Source organism: Periophthalmus magnuspinnatus, chromosome 3 (assembly GCF_009829125.3).
Source record: "Periophthalmus magnuspinnatus isolate fPerMag1 chromosome 3, fPerMag1.2.pri, whole genome shotgun sequence".
Classification (NCBI taxonomy): domain Eukaryota; kingdom Metazoa; phylum Chordata; class Actinopteri; order Gobiiformes; family Gobiidae; genus Periophthalmus; species Periophthalmus magnuspinnatus.
In genome coordinates this window covers 22,324,139-22,349,243 of record NC_047128.1, presented here as the reverse complement: position 1 = coordinate 22,349,243, position 25,105 = coordinate 22,324,139, and the positions used below count along the sequence as shown (strand labels likewise).

The 25,105-nt window shown below is 39.3% G+C and overlaps 1 protein-coding gene across 2 annotated transcripts in view; it reads left to right on the top strand.

The window, feature by feature from the left end:
• The window catches only part of tshz3b (teashirt zinc finger homeobox 3b), a 63,017-nt gene that overhangs the window by 2,825 nt on the left and 35,087 nt on the right, over positions 1–25,105 (top strand). The window contains exon 1 of one of the 2 annotated variants that reach the window (XM_055230574.1): positions 3,217–3,346. The exons of the other annotated variant lie outside the window; for it this stretch is intronic. Within the exon in view, the coding sequence (XP_055086549.1) occupies positions 3,301–3,346 (46 nt within the window). The 5' untranslated portion in view covers positions 3,217–3,300. Of the gene's footprint in view, positions 1–3,216; positions 3,347–25,105 lie in introns of those variants that run through there. 2 annotated transcript variants of the gene reach the window in all.

Here is a 25,105-nt window from a genome sequence, read left to right as displayed (position 1 = left end):
TATTTGGTAGTGACGCAAAGTATGAATTGCATTTGAATGACACTATCTTTTTGTTTTGCAATTTGTTTCATTTAGTTTCCACTTTTTATTTCCAACCTTTACATTATACATTTGTCACTTTTTCCCTATTTAAACTAACTTTGCACTATTTTTACGCTGGCATCCTTGTGGTAACATCTCCACAATCCCGTTCCACTTTTGTTTTTCTATCAACTCCGCTTTTCTCTTCTGTTTCTGGGAAAGACTTTCTCGCCCTTAGCCTAAAGATTATTTTACAGCCCGCGTAAGGAGGGAGAGAGGGAGGGAGTGTACTGGAAGCGGACTTTAATGGACAATCGCCATCTTTGATTTGATGCCTGATTGATCACCCGTCATGCCGGCCAGCCTTTGATCTGTTCATTCCCGATAAGTGTCAATAAATCAAGTCTCCCTCTCTCTCTCTCTCTCTCTTTTCCCCCTCCTCCTCTTCCTCCCTCTCTCTCTTTCTTTCTTTCTCTCCTACTCTCTCCCTCCATCCGCTCTTCTCTCTCTTTCTCTCCCTCTCTCTGAAGTCACGTCTGGCCTCACAAACTTGTAGCCATTAACGCTTGGCTTTTAATTGCGGCTATTTATCTGTTTTCACTCTCCTTTTATTGACTTGCATTTCCGACCTTTTTCTGTGCGATCCTATTTTAAACAAGCACTATAGGAAGGAATTAAATCTATTTACAAAAACGAAGCAAAAATGTTGTGTTGTTGGTCAGACTATTTGCAATTAAAAGTTACATTCGATTGGCTGGTCATGGAACACTTCTGTTGGCTTCGAAGTAACGCAGCGATTTATGTTATAGTTACATTTACAATAAGAAAACAAAAGGATTCGCTCAGTTATTAAAGTGGATTGCGCAACCATCTTGTATTTGATCTGATATGTGAATGCATGTAGATATATCCATGTGAAACTGACCTATTTTTAATATTGTTTTTGATTTTTTTTTATTATTATTTAGCTGTTAAGTTTAAATTTCTATTTCTAAATATTTGTATGCCTTGCAAATATACCAAAGTTTCAATATTATAAGACTCATTTGTGTCTTTTTCTTGCAAATTTACTATATTTTCGTAAGCCTACCCTATCCTTTGTAAGTCAGTTCATTTAAAAGAAACCCAGGTAGTGTGTTTTCAAATTCTACTCTATTACTACTTCTAAAATTTCGTCTTTGCCGCATACTGTAACAAAGATGGCGGCATTGCGTATACCCCCATTCTTCTAATAGAGAATTGTTGTGATTTATGTGCGACCTTTAACTTTTTATTTTAGGCCGTATTACCTTCCGCACACTCGTGTTTGCTACTTCTTGCATCGAAGAAATATAGCCTTTGACTTCTACCTGCACACACACACACACACACACACAAAAGATTATAATTACACCCCCCACACACATACACACACATACACACCCCTTCATATACACACACACACACTCACACACACACACACACACACACATATTGGGGGTGTACCATTAATCTCGATCTAATCCAAATTAGCAAATTGCTTTTACAAATACAAAATGTCCTAAAAGAAACATCTAACCCTGAAGTTTCGACCTCTACAAACAAGTTCTGAAATGCACGAGCTTCATATTTCAGTCTTATGTCTAATGTTAATGCTACTAGAGATGTTTAAAACATGCACTATGAACACAATCCGATTATTCAAATTTTAAAACCTAATCGTAATCGTAACGCTCGTTAAAAAACACCGCAATTCGATGTTTTGCCGAAATCGTTCAGCACTAACACACAACGCAACGCAAGTAAACAGGAATAGTTTTTATAGTGCTGTGAAAAATGCAACTATTAGCTTAATCGCGAGGCGGAAGACTGGTTAGCTCCATCAGAAAAGCGCCCCCGTCAGAGCGACTTTGTTTCATATTTGATTTAATTGTCTGGATCCTGACAGCCACATTCGTCAATGGCCCTAATGGTCAATCAGAGGCTGGCACACATCAGGAGACTATGTATTCTCAGCCCAGGGCCCCGCTTGATCAAAATGTTTTAGCCCTAATGGACACAGTGGTTGGAGGGAAAGAGGGAGGGAAGGAGGGAAGGAGGGAGGGAGGAATGGAGGGAGGAGGGGGTGGCGAGGAGGATGGGTGGACAGAACGATAGATAGATGGATGGATGCATGGAGAGGCAAGATGACTTTTAATTCTGGGCAAGAAACAAAATGGCGACAGGCGAATGGCGATTGGCAACTTGTTTATTTTTCGAAATGCTGCTCAACAAATACAGTAAGGAGTGATGTGTTGGTTAAAATACAAATGAACTATAAACCAACTATGCAAATCCACATAAGATATAATTGTTCTGTATTCAAGTAATAGTAGTATATTCATGAATCACAGCTTTCAGTTTACAGGCGCCATTTTGAGTACTTTTCATTGGTCAAAAGTTATGCTTTTTTGTTATTTACCATGGTTATTTACCAAATCTTCACTTTGAAAACCCATATGCTAACAGATTGACAGGCCAAAGACAATTTCATATTTTTAACTTTGACAACTTATGTGACGACTTTGACATTCATTTATTTATTTTTCGCACACATTTCTTCCCTTTCTCACCTCACCACATTTCAAGCGTAGAGTTAATTTGCAGTATGATCGTATACTACCGCTAGGAGTGATATTGTGAAGGCCTTTTTGTTTTAAATCTGTTAATTTTTCAAGTATTTGACAAAGCAAAATGAAAACTTTTACAGTGTCTCCGATTTCCTCCTTTACTTTTATATAAGTTGTGCAGTTGCATGTAAACAAAACGTGCAAAAATACAACTACCAGACAATTCGTTAGCGCAAACCAAACCAAACTTGGTGGTAGAATTCTATATGAAATTATAAATAGACAGACTGACAAATACAACTATAGCAACTTTTCCTTCTGGCCTAAAATCACGTGAATCAAAATGGCGCCAAACAAAAGCGATTATCGTCAACTTCTTGTTTTACTTCTTCCTAACTCTCCCTTCAGTCTCTTTCTTTCTCTCTTCCTCTGTTTCTCTCCATCCCTTGTTCACAGCTGCAAGTTATAAGGTCCGGGCGAACTGCATGGCACACGAGGCGTTGACAAATTGATTGCGCATTTGCGACGGTTATAGGAGGATGGCAAATGATAGGGCCCTGATTAGGAACTTGGAAAAAAAACCCCGTACCCCACCCATGCTAACAACCTTCCATTTGAATGCGTTTCGTCAATCTCCCTCCCACTTTTTTTCCCCTTGCTTTTATGTCTGGCGTAGTTCCTGTGTCCTGCAATGAGGAAATTACGGTGCAACTTCGGGGCCAAAAATGTAGTAGCAGGTATTTTCTAAAGGGAATCATTCAACCATCAAATGTGAGCAAATGAGATAAATGGGACGATTAGGTTAAAAAAGGTGAAGCTGGTTATTAAAATGCGACTTAATCCGGGAAGGTTTTAATTGCGCGGCTAAGTCGGAACATGTGTTAGCGGATGGGGTGGAAGTATGAATCACAATCGAATCCAAATCAGAGATGGTAAAAATCCATTCACTCAAAAAGAAATGAGCAAACGAGAGATCAAAATATTTCGTTTTATGCAGTACAATTATGTATAAAATCTGCTAACTATGTATCTTCACCAAAATGTCCCCTATAGCTTAAGACTTTTTAGTTTAGCTGTTGGTGTTTGTTTTGTTTTTTTTGTTTTTTTTTCAAATGTTAATACTAACTACTAAACACCCCTTCCCACATATTTTAGCCCTGTTAGCAAATAGAGTTTTCAATTCAAAAATAGACAATAAATATAATTGCAATTTTATATTTATCTGCAAAATCATAAAAAAAATAAAAATAAAAAAATAAAAAAATAGACTTATGATGTAAAAACACTTTGACATCTTTAAAATTTGAGGAAAAAAATAATAATAAAAATAATCCCCATGCTTACTTTTTAGACACTACACACACATACCCAAAAGCTAACGTCTCGGAAAAAAAAAAAAAAAATCAGACTTGTTTTGCCAGCTTCATTAGCGTTCTCCTAATTAGCCTAGCATCTGATGGATCTGTGACAGCGCTAATGATTGGAGATGACAAGATCCGCACACTGTCACGCTCGCCAATTAGGTCCGCAGCGTGGTTTGATGTAAGCAACTTGATCTTACAGCACCGTCCCTGTTTTTTGGTCCCCTCTGCGCCCTCTTTCAGTCTGTACCCACCCCCCACACCCTCCCCCCTACCCCACCCGTGCCCACTTGTACCCCTATAACAGGTAATGGGTTGGGCAATGGAGTGGTAAAATGTCTGAAGCGTTGGCATGGAAACCTAAACTACAAATGGAAGCGAGCGGCTAAAGATGTGCCCTAGCCAGCCATACTCATTAGCATTAATAGGTTTGCAGACTTGAAAACAACATTACATTGAAGTCACTTTCTTCTCCTAAAATGTCCAATATAGCCATGATATTCTGGCACAACTTCAGACCACAATAAAAATTAAATCCTTACAGTCAATATTATCATTTCTTCATTTTTGAATTTACCTTTTTTTTTGCACTTGTCATGTTGTACGTATAGTCTATATATCGTTGATTTCCGGTTACTTGTTGATCTAATTGCATTCAATTTGTATGCATTTGTTTTGCTCCTTGGAAATCAATTTGTCAGAAGCAAGCCTAATCATTTGTAATTAACACAATAGAAGTGGTACAATGGGCTATCTGTGGGTTTCACAATGATGAGAATCTAGGACAGTTGCCACGACGATGAGCAATTTAAATGAACCCATGAATACAACAAGGCAGACCTATAAAAATATGTGAGATTCTTAATTTGTTTACGAAATCCTAGGCCTTATTGTCCTCGTTAGTAATAGTTAATAATTCATTTTTATTAGCTATGTATAAGCTTATGACTGTGAGGTATTTCATTTAACCACTAGACTGGGTACTGGGGTTGAACAAGAGTTTTTAAAAGTATTTATTTCTTTGATAATAAGCAAATCAAAGTTGTTGTTTTTTGTTTAATTTTATTTTTTTTTTTTACTTTTTTTTAATAAAAAAAAAATATGTCTTAGATTTTTTTTCTTAGATTTTTTTCTGCCATTTTTAAATCATTTTTTTCTTTTAATTATTATTAATTTAACCATACACAGCCATAGAATCCATTTAATCCACTGAACCAAATTTGAGACTATGACCCCAAAACCCAAGTTATAAATTCACAATCACAATACACCACAATGTATTTTTAAAATTTTTTTATTTATTCAATTTATTTATTTTTTCCCATTTCATTTCCAACACAGTCTCTCCCGTCTCTTAATTACCAACATCCCAATTATTCACTGCAATTATTTCATTAGTGCACTTAACGACACAGATCACAGCGGTGTTTTGCAGAGACGTTAAAGCTAAACAAGCACACTAGCATGCTAACAGTGCACTTCCTGATCATCTGACAATTAAAAAAAACGCTTTATAATTCGACGCAGACGGCACACAGTGGTCTCTTTTGACACTGATCTGTACTGGGGCCATACTCATTTTGCTCAAATACGTTAACGCACTTGGCGGATAGTTTTGTGTAGCATTTGTTCCTCTTAAACGTTGCCATATAGTTTTTTTTTTTTTCTTACCCTAACACAATCACCTGTCTCTCTTATCAGTCATTGGTCCATTCGCATCACTTACTTCTCCCATCTCCTCTCTCTAAACCCTAAGTAGCCTTGTAGTTTATTTTCACAGCACTCAGAACACCAGGGGAGGACAATGCTCCAGCTCTGTGCTCCAGGCTTCAAAGACCGACCCAGACCAAACAGATCATTGTTACAGCAAGAGGAAGCTTACACATCAAACGCCTGTGTATTTTCATAAAACACTTTTAAACTTAAAACTTTTATCCCCTCCCCATGTCCAACTGGGAAGCCATTGTTCCAAAATGTCTAAAAATAAAGGCAGTGCCCTCTGTTCATAGTGGCACTTTTGACAAATAATGGAGATTCATTTTTGGGTTAAATATTTATCATAACGTGTTTGAAATATTAGCAGAAATTTGAAATGTATTGTATGATTATGTGTCAAATATTAGCGGCGTTTGAATCCACTGGTTGGTTTTGGAAGCTGGTGTTATTGTGGCGGCTCGATCTCATCTCTGATCATTGTATACTATGATTTTGTCCTCGGGCAAGACACTTCACATACGTTTTGACGGTGTAATTTTTGAATGAGCAGTTGATTGTGTTCAGGGAGGGTAACTTTGAGAAGATTGTCATGTTTATTAACAGCAGTGTAAAACAAAATGAAAATAAAAAAGTTGGGAAAAAATGTCCACATACAGGAAGTGCAGGAGTTGGTTTGGGATCATAATTAGGTTCAAAACAGCATGCTCAGGTCACTTCTCCTACCATATGTTAATACCAGTGGTGGAAGGCAACAAAGTACAAATAGTGAAGTACTGTGCTCAAGTTGAATTTTTTGATATCTGTACTATACTTAAGTACGTTTTGCAGTGTATACTTTTTACTTTTACTTTATTACATTTGAGAGCAGGTATCTGTCATTTATACTCCACTACATTTTTTAACTGGACTGAAAAGTAATAACTACTTTACATGTGATTTGAGGAGTTATTTCTATCATGTTCGTGGTAACATACCGACTACAGTTTTCGAGTTCAAGCTTTGACTTTGACCAAACAAAAATAAATACACAGAATTCATAAGAAAAATTAAGAAATTGATTTGTATTGCTGCTGCTGACCAAAATATGTATCATTTTAAATTATTTTAACTACATTTAACACTTAAAAACATGAACACTTTTGTGAAATATTTGTACTTTTTAGTCTTGAAGTACATTTTTAAACAGGTAATTAAGTCGATTTTTTTCACCCGATACTTTTACTTATACTTGAGTAACTTTTTACCTCTCTGTCTAAACATTTAGTTCATCCACCACTGAAAAATACTCTAACAATATCCCATCAAACCTGTATAGGGCTTTTTGGACACATTAAAACTCTTAACATAAGGAGAGAATTAGAAGTTCCGTTATTTGAGCTTTTTCACTGTGCAGTTGGAGAATAGTTAAACCGCAGCTGTTTATCTATCGCAGTTCACTGTTAGAGTGAGAGAAGGGATTAAAGCCACTGTATCTGATGTATAATACCATAAAAAAATGTGAAAAACAGAATTAGTTCATTTTAAACAGTTTGCAGTGGTCCAAAGGTATCCCTCACTTACCTTACGTGTTCCCAGCATCCTATATATTTACTGATATAAGGTTGTAAATGCCGTTACACAACTTTCAGAGAGCGTTTCAGAGAGTTTTGCCATCACAGTAATGCTAATGTTGCACTTCCTGGTTCTCAGAGGATAAAACGCTCTATAATTAGACGTAGACAGCACACGGTGGTCTCATTTTAACTCTTAAGAGCTGCTTTTGCCATATATCTGTACTGGGACAAGACATGGACTACAATCACTTAACTTAGTGGAGCCAGCAGTTTTTTTTTTACTTTTATTTTGCCAGGAAGTCCCTTGAGACAAACTTCTTTTACAGCCATTAACAACATGTTCCTTACTCATAGTTTAACATCTGGTACAGCCCCTTTAAAACAAACCTTCTTATATAAACACTATTGAAGCTCAAATTTGGATTGATGGCATTGACAGGAACCATTATTAGCTACTCAGTGCTATTTTTTTTTTTTTTTTAGCTGCTAAGAATTCTACACCTGCATGCATTTTATTTATTTATTTTTTTTATATTTTTCCCCCACATGCAAACACCTATCATCAGCATGGTGTCCAGGGAGGCTAAGCATGATTTATTTAAATATTACCACAGCGACAGATCTGGTTGTGTCCAATAGGAGATAGATGGGAGATGAGGAGGAAAAGCAGCTGATTTCTGTGATTTCGGTGGGTTTGTGTGTACGTGTGTTAGAGTGTGCGTTAGTGTGTGTGTGCGTGATTGATTGCAGATGAGAAAGGCAGATTAATCATGCTTGATGTGTGTTCGTTGCACTGGTTGCCGTGGCGTTGAGCGGAAAGGCAGTGGCCCATTTAAATATACTCGCTCACACGGGAGGGAGAGGAGGAGAGGACATGGTTGTGGCGCTTTGCACTAGTGGAGATGGTGGGAATTACAGCTGGGGGTATTCAGGGGGACTTGGGAATGTAAAATGTACCTTGTTTTAGTGTATGCTCAAAATCTTGTTTATTATTATTATTTTTTTTTTTTTTCAGGTGTAGGTATGGATGCATTAATACATAGAAGCACACTGACATTTAGTAGTATTATTTTTTTTTATATTTATATCTTCTCTTTTTAATTTTTTGTATTTTTATTTTTATATTTTAATTTATTTTATTGTATTTATTATACTGATTATTCTAATTAGTTTAACATTGTTGTTATCATTTACCTTAGTACTTTATTATAACATATTCATCGTGGATAGAATCATTGCTAAATACTGAACAAAGTTTTATGTAGACTCGCTTTAGTTTCACTTTTGCCCTTTCCCCACATGCCATTTGGAGTAGAGACTTCTTATTCTTTACTAATAATTTGGATCAGCAACACTGATTTCTTCATGAAGCATGCTAATGAGATTAATGCAGCATAATTAGCAAAGCTGGGGAAATATATCGTTCATAATAGTGATTGCATAGTGCTAACTTCTTGCTGACTTCCTCGTTCACTGATTCAGCGTAATTCCTACACTCAAAGTCACAATGCAGATACTGAAAGCGCAAATCTGTCATTGGAAGCACGTTGAAAGTCAATGCAAACTTTATGTGGCCGTGTTACTGACAGAAATACACTGGTCTATGTAGTACCCAGTGCATTTAGGCCTGGTACTATGAGTGTCCTTAGGCAAGACACTTCACCTTCACCTTTTATGAATGTGGTGTGTGAGTGTTGGTGGTGGTCAGAGGAGCCGCAGATTGGCAGCCTCGCTTCCGTCATTCTACCCCAGGGCAGCTGTGGCTATGATCCACCTTACCACTATCCACTTATTCAATACATGACAAACAGAACAATATTTTTAGGGGTCACTATTTATCGTGTGTACTTTTTCTCAGTATTAGTCAGGAACTTTTTGTTATTTTTCCAGTTCTACCATTAAATTTGAGCTTTGGAGTGTTGAATTAATAACTTCTATGACTCATTATAGACACAAACTAACTACCAAAGTGTTTCATTCTGGTATTTATTTGCCACCATTAGAATTTTTTAACCATATCGTTCATTTAGAATAGTTTTTTGGGGATAATTCTACTTCAGGGTTATTGTGTCAGTAGCATAAAGTAGTTTAGTTTAGTTTAGCATCTATATTTACTTCAGAAATACATTGAACTTCAAAATGAGTTATCATGACAGGCCTACGCAGAGTAGCTGTCAATACAATGTTAATGCCAGATATCATCTTGTTTTTCGTTGCATATGGTCAGTAATAGCATCCTATAGTCGTATATATATATTCCTATGATTGTGACAGGGTAGAAACTGAGCAAAACATCTTTTCTGTAACCCACAATGTCTGAATAAAAAGAACTTCTCTCAAATATAGCCACCTACACGCTGGCATATCCCATTTTACTTTTAGCTTCCAACTACCTCTGAATACACCATCCCACTCTCCCCTCCCTTCTTCCCCCCCTCTCCCTCTTCTCTTCTGTCTCCAATGCAAAGTTATGATTCCCAACTTGTCCTTTAAAACCTGGCTGTATCCCACCTCCAGCCTCCTCTGCTCTGTCCTCATCCCGTGTGGAGTGAGCTGTTCCCAGGCATCTCACTGACACTCTGATTAGTTCTGGCCTTGCTCTCCATTCGGGCTCCCGCTGTCCCACTACGCTGCGCCACAATGAGCCCGACCAGAGCGCGCAGAGAATAGAAAGAGCTAGAAGAGTTGCATAGTTAAATATTCTATCATACGAGACGGACAGAAAGGGAATGAGATTGTAAAACAGATTATGTGCTGGGGCATGGAGGAAGCGCTAGCGAATGAAAAAGCGTGCGAGTAGACAAACGGCAATCATCATGAGGAGACAGAGGAAGAGTGAGGAGTTCGGTCCCCTCTTTCTCACTCTCTCCCTCCCTCCATCTCTCCGTCCCTCCCTCCCTCGCTCCCTCTCTCCTGCAGGATAAGTGGCTGATGCTTTATAAACACTCTTTCTTCCCCTCCTCTTCCAGAATCTTCCGTCATGGCTCCCATTAGGTTGGCAGCTGTCAATTAGAGCTCCCTTGGTCTGGCGCGCTGCACTTTATTGCAGGCAGTTGATGCTGTCATTTCGCTCCCAGTTTCGCCTTGAGCGTTATCACGAGCGCTCAAACAGTCAATAGCTGATGCATCAGCAGTTATTTCTTAAATTGGCTCACAAGGCTGCATCCTACCCTCATTTTTTCCACCGCGCCCCCTCCCTCTTTCCCCAATTCTGCTCTATCTATCTGCCTGTTGTGTCTTTGGCTTTTGTGAGGGAGGAGAGCCTTGGGCGTTGCCGGGGAGAAGGTTCACCCTGGACAGATGTAAGACACAAGTCAAGTAACTATTCAAACTGTGTTGTCAAAAGTCTACCTCAACTTCCTCTCTGCCTCGAGCTATTCTTTTAATTCGTTTCAATTTTTTTCAGTTTTTTGCTAAAATGTACATCGTCAGGTTGCATTCAATTTGGTTTACAACATCATTAATTACATCCATTAAATTAAACTCATCCTGGTTTTCCACATATAAAGCAATCATAATCCTAACTTGTGTGGACAGTAGATATCTTCACAACACACCCTCTTTTGTCTAATATGTTTATCTGTTTATTTAAGGATCCCCATCAGTCTCTGCAAGTGTAAATCCTGCTCTTTCTGCCTTAATCCTGAGTTGTCAAAAGTATATATACCCAGATACTAATCAATACTAAAACTAGTTTCAAAATTAGATGCCCTGAAAAGTCTTCGAAGAACTGTGATATCAGAAATAAGCCTTAAGACCAGAGAAATATTATAGAAATTACAATTATTTTGCAGTCATGTTTGCGTAGTTTTAAATCCAACACTAGTCTGATAGGAACATCATCAATGCTTCAAAAAAAAACAAAAAAAACAACAACCCAAAACCAAAAAAACACAGCCAAGTTCATAAAAAATAAGTGTTTTTCTTAAGCATTAACAACATCTGTACAGTCATCCAAGCACTAGTACATCTTAAGTGCCATTGTGCCCGCCCCAAGGCATCCTGGGAAAACATCTCAGACAGGAAATGGATCGACGGAGTGTGATTCCTACACTCCCACACATGTGTCTACTTCCTTTACTGACACAAGGCAGATACAGTATTGTGTGTGTGTGTGTGTACGTGTATGTGTGTGTAAGTGTGTGTGTGGGTGTGTGTGGGGGTGTGTGTGCGTGTGTGTGTGTAAATGTGTGTAAATGTTTCATAAGGTTAAAGGCCCAGTCGGTGTTTTACTGTTCCGGGGTGGTCTCAGCCTGAGTCCACTGCAAATCATGTCGCCATCATTATTACTGCACTGTTTGTCTTTAGGGTGGACAATGAAAAATCGCTACGTCCAAACTTTCTCTCTTTCGTCTCTCTCTCTCTCTCTTCCTCTCTTTTTCGGGCTTATCTCTCGCTCCTCTGTAGTGTTGTGAAGTGTCTGACTTTTTTATTGACGTATACTGAATGTATTGTTAAAAGTCAAAAAGTCCTCTTAAATAAATATCCTTTCATCCTCTCTCTCTCTCTCTCTCTTTATCTTGACTTTCGCTCTCTTCTTTTACTCTATATTTCTCTACTCTTTCCACTCCTCCTTTGTCTTGCATCTCTTCTCTCTATCCCCTTCTTTCTGTCTCTCTTTCTGATTCTCTTAAATTCAGTTTTTCTTCCCTCCACTCTCTCTTCTCTTTCTCTCCATATCTCTCTAGTCTTTCCACCCCTCTTTTCTCTCTCTTCTCTCTATCCTCCTTCTCTCTCTTTCTTCCACACTTTTCCCTTCCCCTCACTCTCCTTTCTTTCTCTGTCACTCTCTTCCTTCTTTTTTCCCTCTTTCCTTGTTTTTCCTCTTCTCTTTCTGTTTCTCTCTACTTTCCCTTTTGCTCTCTCCTTCTTTTACTCTATGTTTGTCTACTCTTCTCCCCCTTGCCTTTCACTCTCATCTCTCTCTATCCTCTTTCTCTCTCTCTCTCTCTCTCTCGTTCTCTTACACTCTTATTTTACTCTTTTTTCCATACTTTCGTCTTTGCTCTCTCTTGCCCCCCCACTCTTCTCTCACTCCCTCTTCCTTCTCCTTTTTCTCTCTCCTCTCCTTGTTTCTCTCCACTCTGTCTTTCCTTCTCTTCTCCCCCCTTCTCTCTCTCTCTCTTCCTTGCCTCCCCTACCCCTCTCCCTCTCTTCCCTCCATCTCTCTCTGTGTAATTCTCTTACACACTCTTTTTCCACACTTTATTGTTACTTCTCTCTTATTTCTTTCTCCCCCCCTCCCTCTTTGTTTTTTCTCTTCTCCCCCCTTCTCTCTCTCTCTCTCTCTTCCTTGTCTCCCCTACCCCTCTCCCTGTCTCCCCTCCATCTCTCTCTCTTTCTAATTCTCTTACACACTCTCTTTTCCACACTTTGCTCTTACCTCTCACTTTTATTTCTTTCTCCCCCCTCTCTCTCCTTGTCTTTTCTCTTCTCCCTCCTCTCTCTCCCTCTTCCTTGCCTCCCCTACCCCTCTCCCTCTCTTCCCTCCATCTCTCTCTCTCTTTCCAATTCTATTACACACTCTCTTTTCCACACTTTGCTCTTCCCTCTCTTATTTCTTTCTCCCCCCTCTCTCTTTGTCTTTTCTCTTCTCCCTCCATCTCTCTCTCTCTAATTCTCTTGCACTCTTTTTCCACACTTTACTCTTACTTCTCTCTTATTTCTTTCTCCCCCCTCTCTCTCTTTGTCTTTTCTCTTCTCCCTCCATCTCTCTCTCTCTAATTCTCTTACACTCTTTTTCCACACTTTACTCTTACTTCTCTCTTATTTCTTTCTCCCCCTCTCTCTCCTTGTCTTTTCTCTTCTCCCTCCTCTCTCTCTCCCTCTTCCTTGTCTCCCCTACCCCTCTCCCTCTCTTCCCTCCCTCCCTCCATCCCTCTCTCTCTCTCTCTGTGATATTTGTGCAGTAGTCATAACTTGCTTGTGTTTACGAGTGCAGTATTGTTTCTTTATAGTGCCGGGCTGCAGTGTGCGGGGGCCGACTCTGTGGCGTTAGTTACTTTGGTGGAGTGGACAAAGTGCATAGGAGACAGTGTCAGAGATGATGAGTGAGGGGGCTGTGGGTGGTCTCCGGATTTATGGTCAAGTGTTTCGGAGAAGTCACGTACGTATTATACACACTTTAGCCTGAATTATGTGGGAAGGAACACAACGTGAGTGTCAAAGAATTGAATTTAACTCTAGGGGAGAGTAGTTTTGTCGTAACTGATACAAGTGTAGATAAACTTGTTGGTAAATGGTATACAGGCCTGTCATGATAATTACTATATTGAGTTATTGTTCAGTATATGAAAGCTTTTTTTGTTTTTTTTTGGCTGTGTGATGAGATTTAAGCTGTAAAAGTTTGAATAAATAACTTGTATGACTCATTACAGATGCAAAGTAAGCACTAAAGTGTTTTATTCTGCTGTTTATTTATTGCAGCTCATGTTTTTTTTTAACAATATTGTAGATTTAGAATAGTTTTGTGATATACATCTGCTCTATTATCTATCTGTTATTGTGTCAGTGGCATAAATTAGTTTCAATATCATCGTTTATCCTTTATTGTCGCACTTTTCCACTTCCATGTCACTCAAAGCGCTTTACATCAAGGAACCAATCATCCATTCACGCACATATTCATACACCGGTGTACGCAGACACTGGGGGGCGAGGTGGGTTAAGTGTTTTGCTCAAGGGCACGACGACAGTATTCATCTGTGGGAGCGGGATTCGAGTCGCCAACCTTCGAATCAGTGGATCTGACCCTCTACCAACTGAGCGGTTGTCATTAGGGGCAAATACAAGAGGAAAACAAAGTACCTCCGTTGAATAAGTACACTTTTTATACAGTCAAGTAAAATTATGTAAGAAATTATGAAAATAGTATTGTTATTATTATTGGTAATGCAAGTTTTTTTTTGTATTTCTATATAATTTTATTTTGATACTCAATTGTCTTGTGATAGCACACATTCATAGTCATTTAAAGCTGAGTTTCTGCTTATTTAAACTTTTTTTTTTCTAGAAAATATTGATAAAATTCAAGTTTATTCAATATTTTTTAATTTTAAAGTGCAAACAAGGTGAAAGTGTATATAACTGTCATTAAATATGTTCAGAAATCGTTTAAAAAGTCAGTGTCAAAAAGGCCTGTAAATTATGATCTTTAGTATTTTAACATATTCTAATAGTATTTATTTTATTTTTTTTAATATATATATAACAGTTTTTTTTGTGTTTTTTTTTTGTATTATTATTTTATTATTATTTTTATGTATGTATTATTTTTTAATGCATATCCATATTTTAATTTTACTATCGTTCCTAGGTTGTGTTCCTACAGACATCTTTGCTTCTCACCAGAATCCAACTTAACCTTTTCATTCTCACCCATAGTTCGTAAGATGTTTCGCTTTGACTTTTTACAATAGCAGGTTAGCATGTAGCGAGTGTCATCTGGGCCTCGCTCCAGCCCGGCGTCTCTCCTTACCCTCCTCTCTTACCCCGTCTTTCTGTGCGAACACTTTGTACCCTCTCCTCCTCCTTTCCCACGGAGGCTTAGGCTAAACCCGCATCAGACTGGCAGCCTTCACTCTAGTATGCAGCCCGTGATGAAAGCCAGGAGCCGGAGCGAACCAATCCGGGCCCCTTTTACGTACTAATCAAGACCCCTTTGTGAGTGACAGTACCCTCCTCTTCACTGCATGGCCACCACTCCAAGCCATACTGACATACCTTTGTGCTTTTTTTTTTCCCCTTCGTTTCAAGTCGTGATCAGTTTCAGATGCTCGGAATTATCTCCCCTTCTTTGTTGCGCTGGTGGAACTGTATGCGTGCGTGTAATCGGACTGCTCATCGGCCCACAGAATGCTTTGAAATGCTCGGGACATAGACAGTAATATGACTTGACTAATAAGCTGTGACGTAAGCTATAAAAAGGGGATGTAAGCAGGCTGAGAAGACGTGTGTGCGAAGTGAAAGAATGTAGAATCTATTGGGGTGACGCATATTTGGATAGCATCAAAAGGAAACTGTTACGGTTAGCGATTATTAGCTTGTGATCCCAACCCTAATGAAAGAACAATGGCCTAAAAGGTTAAAATGAGTTAACTGGGCTAAGTTTGAAGAGTTGGAGATGCAAAACTAATGACGCGAAGGAGGTCGCAACTGTTCAACTCGTTCGAGCGATTTTGTGATGAACCCCAACTGGACGACTGACGGAAAAGCAAATCCATGTTTCTCGGGGTCAGGATTCCTCCCGAAAAGACTAGTTTTAATGCGAATGCCACTGTTTTCCAAGCGCGCGGAGGTCGAGTATCGTTAAACTTCAGGACGAGCGGTTAACGGTAGCCTAAAACAATTTGAAATGTAGAACGGCAGCTTTATGGATTGTGGTCGTAAAAATGTATTCTGATACGTTGGCGCGTTACGTTCACCAATAACGTTTTTTTGGGGGGGCTCGCAAATGAATCCCGACAGTTTTACTCTGTAGGACACTTGAAAATATAGCTTAACGGTTAGCCTGGAAATAATTAGTTAACATATTGGCTGTTCGCTATAAGACTTTCAAAAATGTTCAGGCATCGGGAATCAGATAGTGTTGCTCGTTTCTAGTCACCGAATAGCATTTTATCTTTCCTCCGTCCTACTTTTCCACACCTTACGCTACACGCCTGGTATTTCCATGATTCCCGATTCACCGGCTTGATACTATTACTATTGTGTATAATTTTCAGAGATCCCGTCTTCCTGTTGCACAGCCCCTGATGCCACTCTGTCTAAATATCCCCGAGCCTCCTGCATTCCGAGGAAGTGGTTTGCGCCAAAACCCACTCTAACCTCGCCATGTTTTCTTTGAAGGTTAAGAGAGGAGGAAGCAGGTGATAGAGAGAGCAAACTGGGTCGTATAGAGAAAGAAAGAGAGGACGAGAGAAAGAGGGAGAGAGAAAGATGAGAGGGCAGGAGGGGAAGCCGGCTGTTTTATTTTATACTGCGAGGGCTTGTTGCTAATTAATGTTTCGTGGTCGGTTTCTGTCTGAGCTGAGTAATGTTTTTGATCTTTATGCCTGATAACTGCATACCTAATGAGATTTCAAAGCTGGTGGAGATGGGAGTTGCTGCTCCCTGCAATTATTGACAGATGCCTTTTCTCCGCCACTGGCTGCCGCGCCATAAATCCTTCCCCAGTAATGAGCTTGAGAAGTGCCACCCTGCCAGTGAGCTAATGAAACCAAGCAAGGGGGGCCTCCGCTGTATATGTGTGTGTGTATGTGTGTGTGCGTTTGTGTGCGTGCAAAACAGAGCATCACACCCCTCTGACACATTTTTTTTCCCGCTTTAAATGCACTCTGCAGATGTCAGCCACCTCGCCACGAAAAAACGAGTGGGGATAGATAGCGAGGGGTAGAGAGGTTAGGGCGAAAGGGGTGGAGTGTGTGAAGGGTTTAAGGCTAGATACTATAGGCCAAATTCATTTTTACACAATACATTTAATTGTTTTTACATTTTTAGGTCAGTTTGCGCTTTCGGTATCCAGAAACAACCACATTGTCCAGTTTTTTTTGTCCATATTAGCATGCTAGTTGTTGTTTGATCTGTGAGAGTTGTGAAAAACACTTAAAAAACAAATGCATTGAATAATTTGTCACGTGAGGAATAACTTTGGACCACTGCAAACTGTTTTAAATGGGTTAGTTCTGTTTTTTTAAGGTTTAAAATGTGAGTGATTAAAGGGTTTAAGGCAGGGATGTCCAAACGCGGCCCTCAGACCAATTTTTACTGGTCCAACTCATCAAAATCAGTACTTTTTACAGGAAATTTGAGTAATCCTACCAACACAACCTAAATAACATCACATTGCATTGTCATACAGACCTAATATATATATTTTTAAGCCTTATTTAAAGTATGAAGTCAAAACTATGTTACTACTGTATGGACCACTGGCCCTCCATGTCGAATATTTTTCAAGATATGGCCCTCGTTTGGGTTTGAGTTTGGGCACCCCTGGTTTAAGGCCAGAAACTATAGCCCAAATTGATTTTTTCCATAATTTTTTTTCTTTCTTTTTACATTTTTAGGTCAGTTTGCGCTTTCGACACATGGAAACAACCACTTTGTCCAGTTCGCACCACGTATTTGAGCAAAATGTATCTTTCCCCAATACTCGAGGTCATCGAATTAGAAAGCATTTTTTTGTGCGATAATCAGGAAGTGCACGTTAGCATGCTAGTTGATGTTATCTTTACCGTCATCTCTGATCGATGAGTGTTGCGAAAACTGCTTATGAACTAAAGGCGGTGAATAGTTGGGATTCTTGTAACGCATAAGGCCACAGACATTGTATACGCAGCTCTTGAGGTCACCTAATTAGAAAGCATCGTATTGTCCGATAATCAGGAACTGCACGTTAGCATGCTAGTTGCCGATAGATCAGAGCTGACGGTAAAGCTATGAGAGTTGCAAAACCACTTACAAGCTAAATGCGGTGAATAAGTAGGATGCCGGGAACATGTAAAGTAAGTGAGGAATAACTTTGGATCACTGCAAACTGTTTTAAATTAGCCAGTTCTGTTTTTCAAAATCAGGTACAGCATCTTAAATACAAACCAGAAGTCTCTCTGTCTCTTTCCTGATACTTTATGAGACGTTTGAGGGTGGTGCTCACGGGTGCTCCGGTTACAGCCCCACGTTAAGGCGATCTGTCTGCGTTGGCTGTTTTATTTGAAATACTAGTATTGGTGTTGCCAAACGGGACTGTGATTGATACTGTTGCACGCCAGGCCAGATCTAGGCGCTTCCTTCTCTTCCTTTTCTTCTCCTCTGCTTTTTTGTTCCACAGTGAACTCGTCCGCTCTGAAACGCTGCCAGGGAAGCACAGGCCTTGAAAGAGAGAGAGAGAAGATAGATACATAGAGAAGGAGAGAGAAAGACAGAGAGAGAAGGAGTGGCATGCTGAGGAAAGTAAAAAGAAACAGGATTACCCCACATCACATCTCGGGGAAATCCGCGTTGGTATAGATGGTAGAACGGTCGCTGCTACATACAGCTGGGTGCCATTTAAAGGTGCCAGTACAGTGCCAAATAAAAGTGTTTGACTAGTACTAGAACAAACAAAAAGGAAACGAAAACTGGTACCGATAGATCATAACAAGTTTTGGTGCCAAGTAGGTCCTGGCAGAGCACGGTAGAAAGTTACAAGGCAGTGCCACCTAAACCTAACAATAAAACAAGAGATTTATGAACGTTGCATTTAGGTTTTGTCAGGCTAGATCGCATGTGTCAAACTCAAGGCCCACGGGCAAAATGTGGCCCCCCCAAGTCATTTTATGTGGCCCTCAACAAGATAAATTAAAAGCTATGACTGTCTTAAAATTAATGAAATCAGGAGATACGCAGTTATACAGCCATATTTTTTTACATCTACGGAGACGCATATGCAGTATTTGTAACTTGAATAAGTAATAAATACAGAAACAGTTAATGAACAAGTTAAAAAAAGTAGTTTATTTTACGTTACATCTGGCCCTTTTTGTAATTGACACCCCTGGTCTAGATGATAATTACAGAAATAGTTAAAGAAAAAGCCGTTTTCTGGAACTGATATTGAAAATAAGGTATCGTACGGGCACCTGAAGAAGTTGAAAGGTACAAACCGCTCAACTTTTTACAGAGCACAATGTATCCACTTAGAATGACCAGGATCTACCAAAATGTTATTCATACAATTTTATAAAATCTATTTCTTTTATTTCTAAATATCTCCAAAGTAACCGGAACACAGATGGATATAATTTTAAGGAACTGGCATGTTTGCAAGTTTAAGAGGTTATATCATTAGTGCTTTAAGGGCTGTATGAATAAAGAAAGAGAGAAAAAGAGAGGAAAAGAGTAGCGTTTGGACCAGCGACGTCTCTCAAGTAACCTGAAAAAATGTAAACTTACTCTGCCCTATCGCTACATATTACCGAGCGGATTGATATGACATGTTTGCAAGTTTAAGTGCGTATATCTTTAAAGCTTTCCACTGCTATAAAAAAAGAAGTCCACAAAAAAGCCCAAAAGAGCAGAAGAGTAGCGGTTGGACCAGCGGCGTCTCTCTGCCAAACAGTCGATTTCCCCCTCTCATCGTCCGCACCATACATCACAGACCCACCCTTCTCTCCTGACACAAAGACGTGTGTCATTTATCAAACAGGGCCGTGCCAGGACCCCGCGTGTGCATGTGTGTGTGTGTGTGTGTGTGTGTGTGTGTGTGTGTGCGTAACAGCGTGCACGTGCAGAGAGAGGCCAGTCCTACCTCCTGTCTCTGAGGTCCACCACTCAGGGGAAGCAGAGACGGAGTGAGGGATGAGGGAACAGACAGGAAGAAGAGGGGATTAGTGGTGTTGAATGAATGAGTGAGTGTTTGAGAAAAGAACAAAACGACCCAGGATTCTCGTACTAATGGTGAAGCCGGGGCACTTTCCATATCCAAACTTTTCGGGGCTACAAAGAGTAAAAAGAAAGTTTTGTCTGCTATTTAGTTGCCGAAGCTGCTCAGCGTCTTTGAGAAATAACAGATTCAAAATAAGCCTTAAAGCTGAACTATGTAGCTTTTCCAGTGGGGACATGCTAACTGGTTGTCTCCTGGAATGTTCCACAGTTTTAGTATTAAACTTTATTAGGTGACGGAAAGTTATAACTAGTGATGGGACTTTCAGCTCTTTTAGAGGATCCGAATCTTTTGGATCTGTTTATTTATTTCAAAGACAATTTCAAAACACTGGCTCTTTTAATATGTATTTACATGACAGAAACCAATGTGAGAACTCTTTTAACTACAAACTAATCACAGAAAAAGGACCAAGGCTGGTTTAAAATGGTTCAAACTGAGAGTGGGAGTGTGTTTACCCGTTCTCACTCGTGTCTAACTCTGATTCTGAGCTGATTCTTGGGTTGGCTCAATGTAAATCAATGTAAAAATGCATAAAAATAAGAAAGAAAAAGATTTGGTTCTTTTAAAAATGTGATCTGGTTCTAATCATTCACGTTAAAGAACCGTTCAAAAGATCCAACTCGTTCACAAACGTCACATCACTAGTTACAGCTCAGATCTGTGGAGAGGCGAGCCTGATCACAGTAAGAGTCAGTCAAGTTTGTCAAGGTATTTGTGAACAATAAAACACATGGGCGTAAGTAATTAGTAGATTTATAACTATGATGGAATAGTGTGGAACATTCCAGGCTAGGTAATAACATTTCCATGGAGACAAAAAAAAAAAAAAAAAGAAAAGCAGACCAAAAAAGTTACTTAGTTACTTATAACGTGACCCCACTGGGATTAGCGTTTAACCAAATGACCAGTTGACTTCCCTGGTCGTTTTTTAGTTAATATACTGTTTTATGATGAATATTTTTTGACTTTGTCCGGTAAATGTGTAAAGCAGATTAGGTGAGGTGAGACTGTCCTCGTTCTGTCAGCAGGTGACAGCTGAGCAGTACAGGGACCCCTCTGCTGATCGCGAGCTGGATCCTGGCAAAGACTAACTGGCCGTGAGATTAGCTTACTGTGGTTTTGCTTTGTGCCTCATGATTTATGACAGAAACTGGAGTACCAAGAGTAGATCTCCCCTACAGCACCGAGTCCAGTTTGGGAATCAAACCTAGGATCATTAGGCTTACTCGCTCATATTATTGTTGCTATAAATTTGGAATGAGACAGACAAACATGTAATGCCGCGGTGTATTTGACAAACATATAGTCAGAGGTTTTTACATTGGGACTTCAGAGCAGGGTTACATTTTATTTTAAAAATCTAACCAGTGGTGGATGAAGTACTCAAAAGTGTTATTTAAGCAGAAGTGTTACAACCCAGCTCAGTTAGGGAAAGGGAGGTAGTAACAAAAAGAAAACCAAGATGGGAAAATGGTAAAATAAGAGAAAGTAAGTAATTTATTTAACAGGATTGTAAGGGTAAACTAAACAAAAAAGAACTAAACATAGATAAAAACAAAAGGTTCTTTGCAAGGGCCATAACAAGAAGTACAGATACAGAGGTAAAAAGTTGTAAAAATGTTTAAAAATGTACTTTAAGAGTAAAAAGTAAAAGTATTTCACACAAGTGTTGTTAATTAAAGTGTTAAATGTAGCGTTATTCTTTAAAATATATATATATAATAACCCCTCAAATCATATTTTTACTTTTCAGTCCAGTTAAAAAATGTAGAGGAGTAGAAAGTACGGATACCTCAAATTTATGTAGAGAAATTAAAATGTTTCCACTGCAAAATTTAAGAAAACTACAGATACCGAAAAAAATAAAATAAATCTACTTCAATACACTACTTTACTACTTGTACTTACCTTCCACCATTAAATCTAACCTTCAGTGACCCTAACCCTGACCCTAAGTTCTAGTTCCTTTGTACCTGGTATGTTACATGTTTAAATTATCAGCCTGGCCACTAATTACTATCATTAATTTTGGGCAGATCACATGGTATCACAAGGAGAACATGCACTTTTCTAATTGTTGTTTTTTTTTTTTTATTATTGACTGGACGTTGGAGTTGAACCTACAACCTGCTGGCAAATCAAATGTCAACATATTATTAGAGACGTACACAAAAATCCAACTTGATCTCGATATTAAGGAAAGTACTTATTATTTAGACACCATAATGATAATGAAAACCTTTTTTTTTTTTTTTAACACAGTTTCAATATTGTTGTTTCATACTGGTTTTTGATACATAAATTAAGACATTTCTAAAACTAAACAGGAAATTCCCAGATTTTTCTTATGTTATGTAAAATTTTCAGTTTATATCTGTTCAAATTAGTATCTATTTTAGTACCAGGTTGCATTTGGTAATTGATTTTTTGTCACAATCTTACTAAACTCCACACCACAACCAAATTCTGATGCGTCTTTGCTGTCACTAACCATCTCTCCCCATCACTCCAGCTTGTATTCTCAGATGTAGTGTATCATTCACCATACATCCAGACTGACAAACTCCAACCCACTAACACAGGGCCGTCCCAGGGGCTTGGCCAGTGCAGTGTCTATCCGCCCCGTTCAAAGAGAGGCCTTACGGAAGATGGATGCGCCTTAAAAAAAAGACACCGTTGATGGATACGAATCCGGCCGCGCCATTCATCACTGCTATATTATTTAGACTGGATGGCTACAGAGCTGTAACCCAAGCTCCACCTATGACTGTGTGGATGTGTGCGGACAGGTAAATAAAGGCAGGGGCGGGGTGGGGGTGGGGGTGGAAGAGGAGGTGGGAGGTGGGAGGTGGGTGGTGGGTGCGAGGCGGTCAGAAGGAAAGGAGAGGTGAAGGAGAGAGTTAGAAAGAGAAAAGTTTGAGATGCGAAAATGGGTTATGAAACTGTGAGTAATGTAATGGAAAATTTCACCATTGACTTATATGAAATAGCTCCCTCTACAGGACGCATTATTCTCCAGTATATAAAAATAAAAATACTATATGGAGCAAATTACTTACACTTTTAATGCAGTTTATATTTCTTAACTTGTACTCACGTTAAGGTGATTTGTGTATTTTTTTCTGTTCGGGAGCAATGTTATTGCTTTGTGTGGAATGTTTCACAGTAGGGCATTAAACCTTTCATCATGAACACCAAACCAGGCCAATTTACAGGTCATATCTGTGGAGTGACAACCCCACTCACAATCAAAATCCCTGTTTTTCTAGATATATTTGCGCAATAAAACCAAATGTAATTGAATAAATGTAAAGTAAATCAGTTTAATGTCATACTATGGAACATTTTGAGCTATGACATGTCCAGAGAAACAAAAAGTTGACGGATCCCCAACCAAAAAGTTACATAGGGTTCTCTTAACTTCTTAAAAAAAACGTGTTTAATCATTGCCATCTGCTATATTTCACTCCTTTCAAATATTGTAGCTATAACTTTTCACAACATTCACTTCAAAGACGCTTCACAGCAGACACCAGTTTGATTGGATAAGCAGAGAAACAACTAAAAACCATGAGCTCTAACAGTCCATAGGTTTCTGCGCTTGTGGTATTGTTGTGACTACGCCGCATGCCTTTGACTCACAGGGTTGCGGGTTCAAAACCAGACTGTGGCACTTTGAAATTGTCACTATATGCGGTCACTTGCAATGACTTCAATCACTGCACCGTACTTAGTTTCAAAAGAAAATGTAACTCTAACAACTGGACGACTGAGGGATTGCGCAGACATTTTATCTAGTGTGTGCTTTGGCCAATGCGTCTTTATGAACATCTGGTGAGTAACGTAAAGTTCTTTTCCATGCTTGATCCTGTGCTCCGTTCATCATGTGAAATGACACTAACCAAACTACGGAGGGTATCTGTAGGAGCTTCTACAACAATACCATCCACACACAGACACACCATGAGTTCCTGTGTAAAATGGTCGTATACATCTTGACTTCCAGGGCTGTTGGTTCACGTTGTCACGATGTGCTGTCAATCACAATGGCTTCAATCATTGCTCCGTGTCTAGTGTTTTGCATCTTTATTACCGTTTGGCTCATCTAGCTAGTAACAAAGTTGTTTTCCATGTTTAGTCCTGTGCTCTAAACATAGCGTGAAATTAAACTAACCAAATTAGGTAGCCTATCCAAGCTTCTACAACAATACGTTCCATGCACACAAACAAACACGCACACACACATACACAATATATTTATTTCCTAGCTTCAGTGATGATCCCATGTCCCCTCTCCTCCTTCACTCTCCCTGATCCCTCTCGAGCCGGTCCCAGGTTTCCGTAGTGGCGCGGCAGACGTGCTGATTTATTGTGGCCATCCATCTCCGCTGCTCATCCATCACGGGCCCGGTTGCTAGGCGATCATGGCAGCAGCTGTTTGCTTTTGAGTTCAAAAGAGGGGCCGTCAGTCAGCGCAGGCAGGTGAAAGGCATTACCCAGGCGCTGTTGTCACGCCAAATAATTAATCAAAGGAGGGAAAGATAATTAAAAAGATATGACCCCTGGTGGCCCTCGGACCTGGGTTTGTCCACGTGGAGACAGGGGAGGTGGGGACGGTGCAGAACAATAGGAGAGGTGATGTGATGGGTGATTTGTCAACGCTGATTTGGGTGACAAGACGGTTAATCATGGCCGGTTTTGGAAATAGTAACTTCCATGTTGGGATTTTACAAAAGCAGATGTTTTCGATGAAGGTATTAAAGTACACGGCCTTAGGTAGGATAAAGTAGACGTTACTGTAGCCTAGCATAGCGAATGTAATCTAATTGTCATCCATAGCTCTTTTCCAGATCCATAGAGTGTCTGTTCAGTGATGTTATAGCCACAGCTGCCTTGGGGTAGACTGACCAAAATGTGCCTGCCAATCTGCACCTTATCCATGCTTCATTCATCGATATGTGGTTGAAGTATTTATCTAGATAGGATTGTATTTGGAAAAATCAATGAACCAATACAGATGATATTTGAAAGAATTAAAGCAGGGGTGTCCAAACTAGGGCCCGGGGGCCAAATGCGGCCCTCAGACCAATTTTTATTGGTCCTCAGGCCTTCATCTGAACTGGCCCAATTGATCAAAATCAGTACTTTTATGGCAAATTTGAGTAATGCTACCAATATAACCTAAATAACATCACATTGCGTTGTCATACAGACCTAATATTAATATTTCAAGCCTCTTTTAAAATATGAAGTCAAAACTATGTTAAATGCACCATCTGAATTGTCCACTGTATTGACCACTGGCCCTCCGTGTTGAATATTTTTCAATATATGGCTCTCGGTGAAAAGAGTTTGGGCATCCCTGAATTATAGATTACAATTTTTTTTTGTTTTATGCTTTATATATTGGCAACTTACAAACTTCTATCTGCAGCTAGTTCC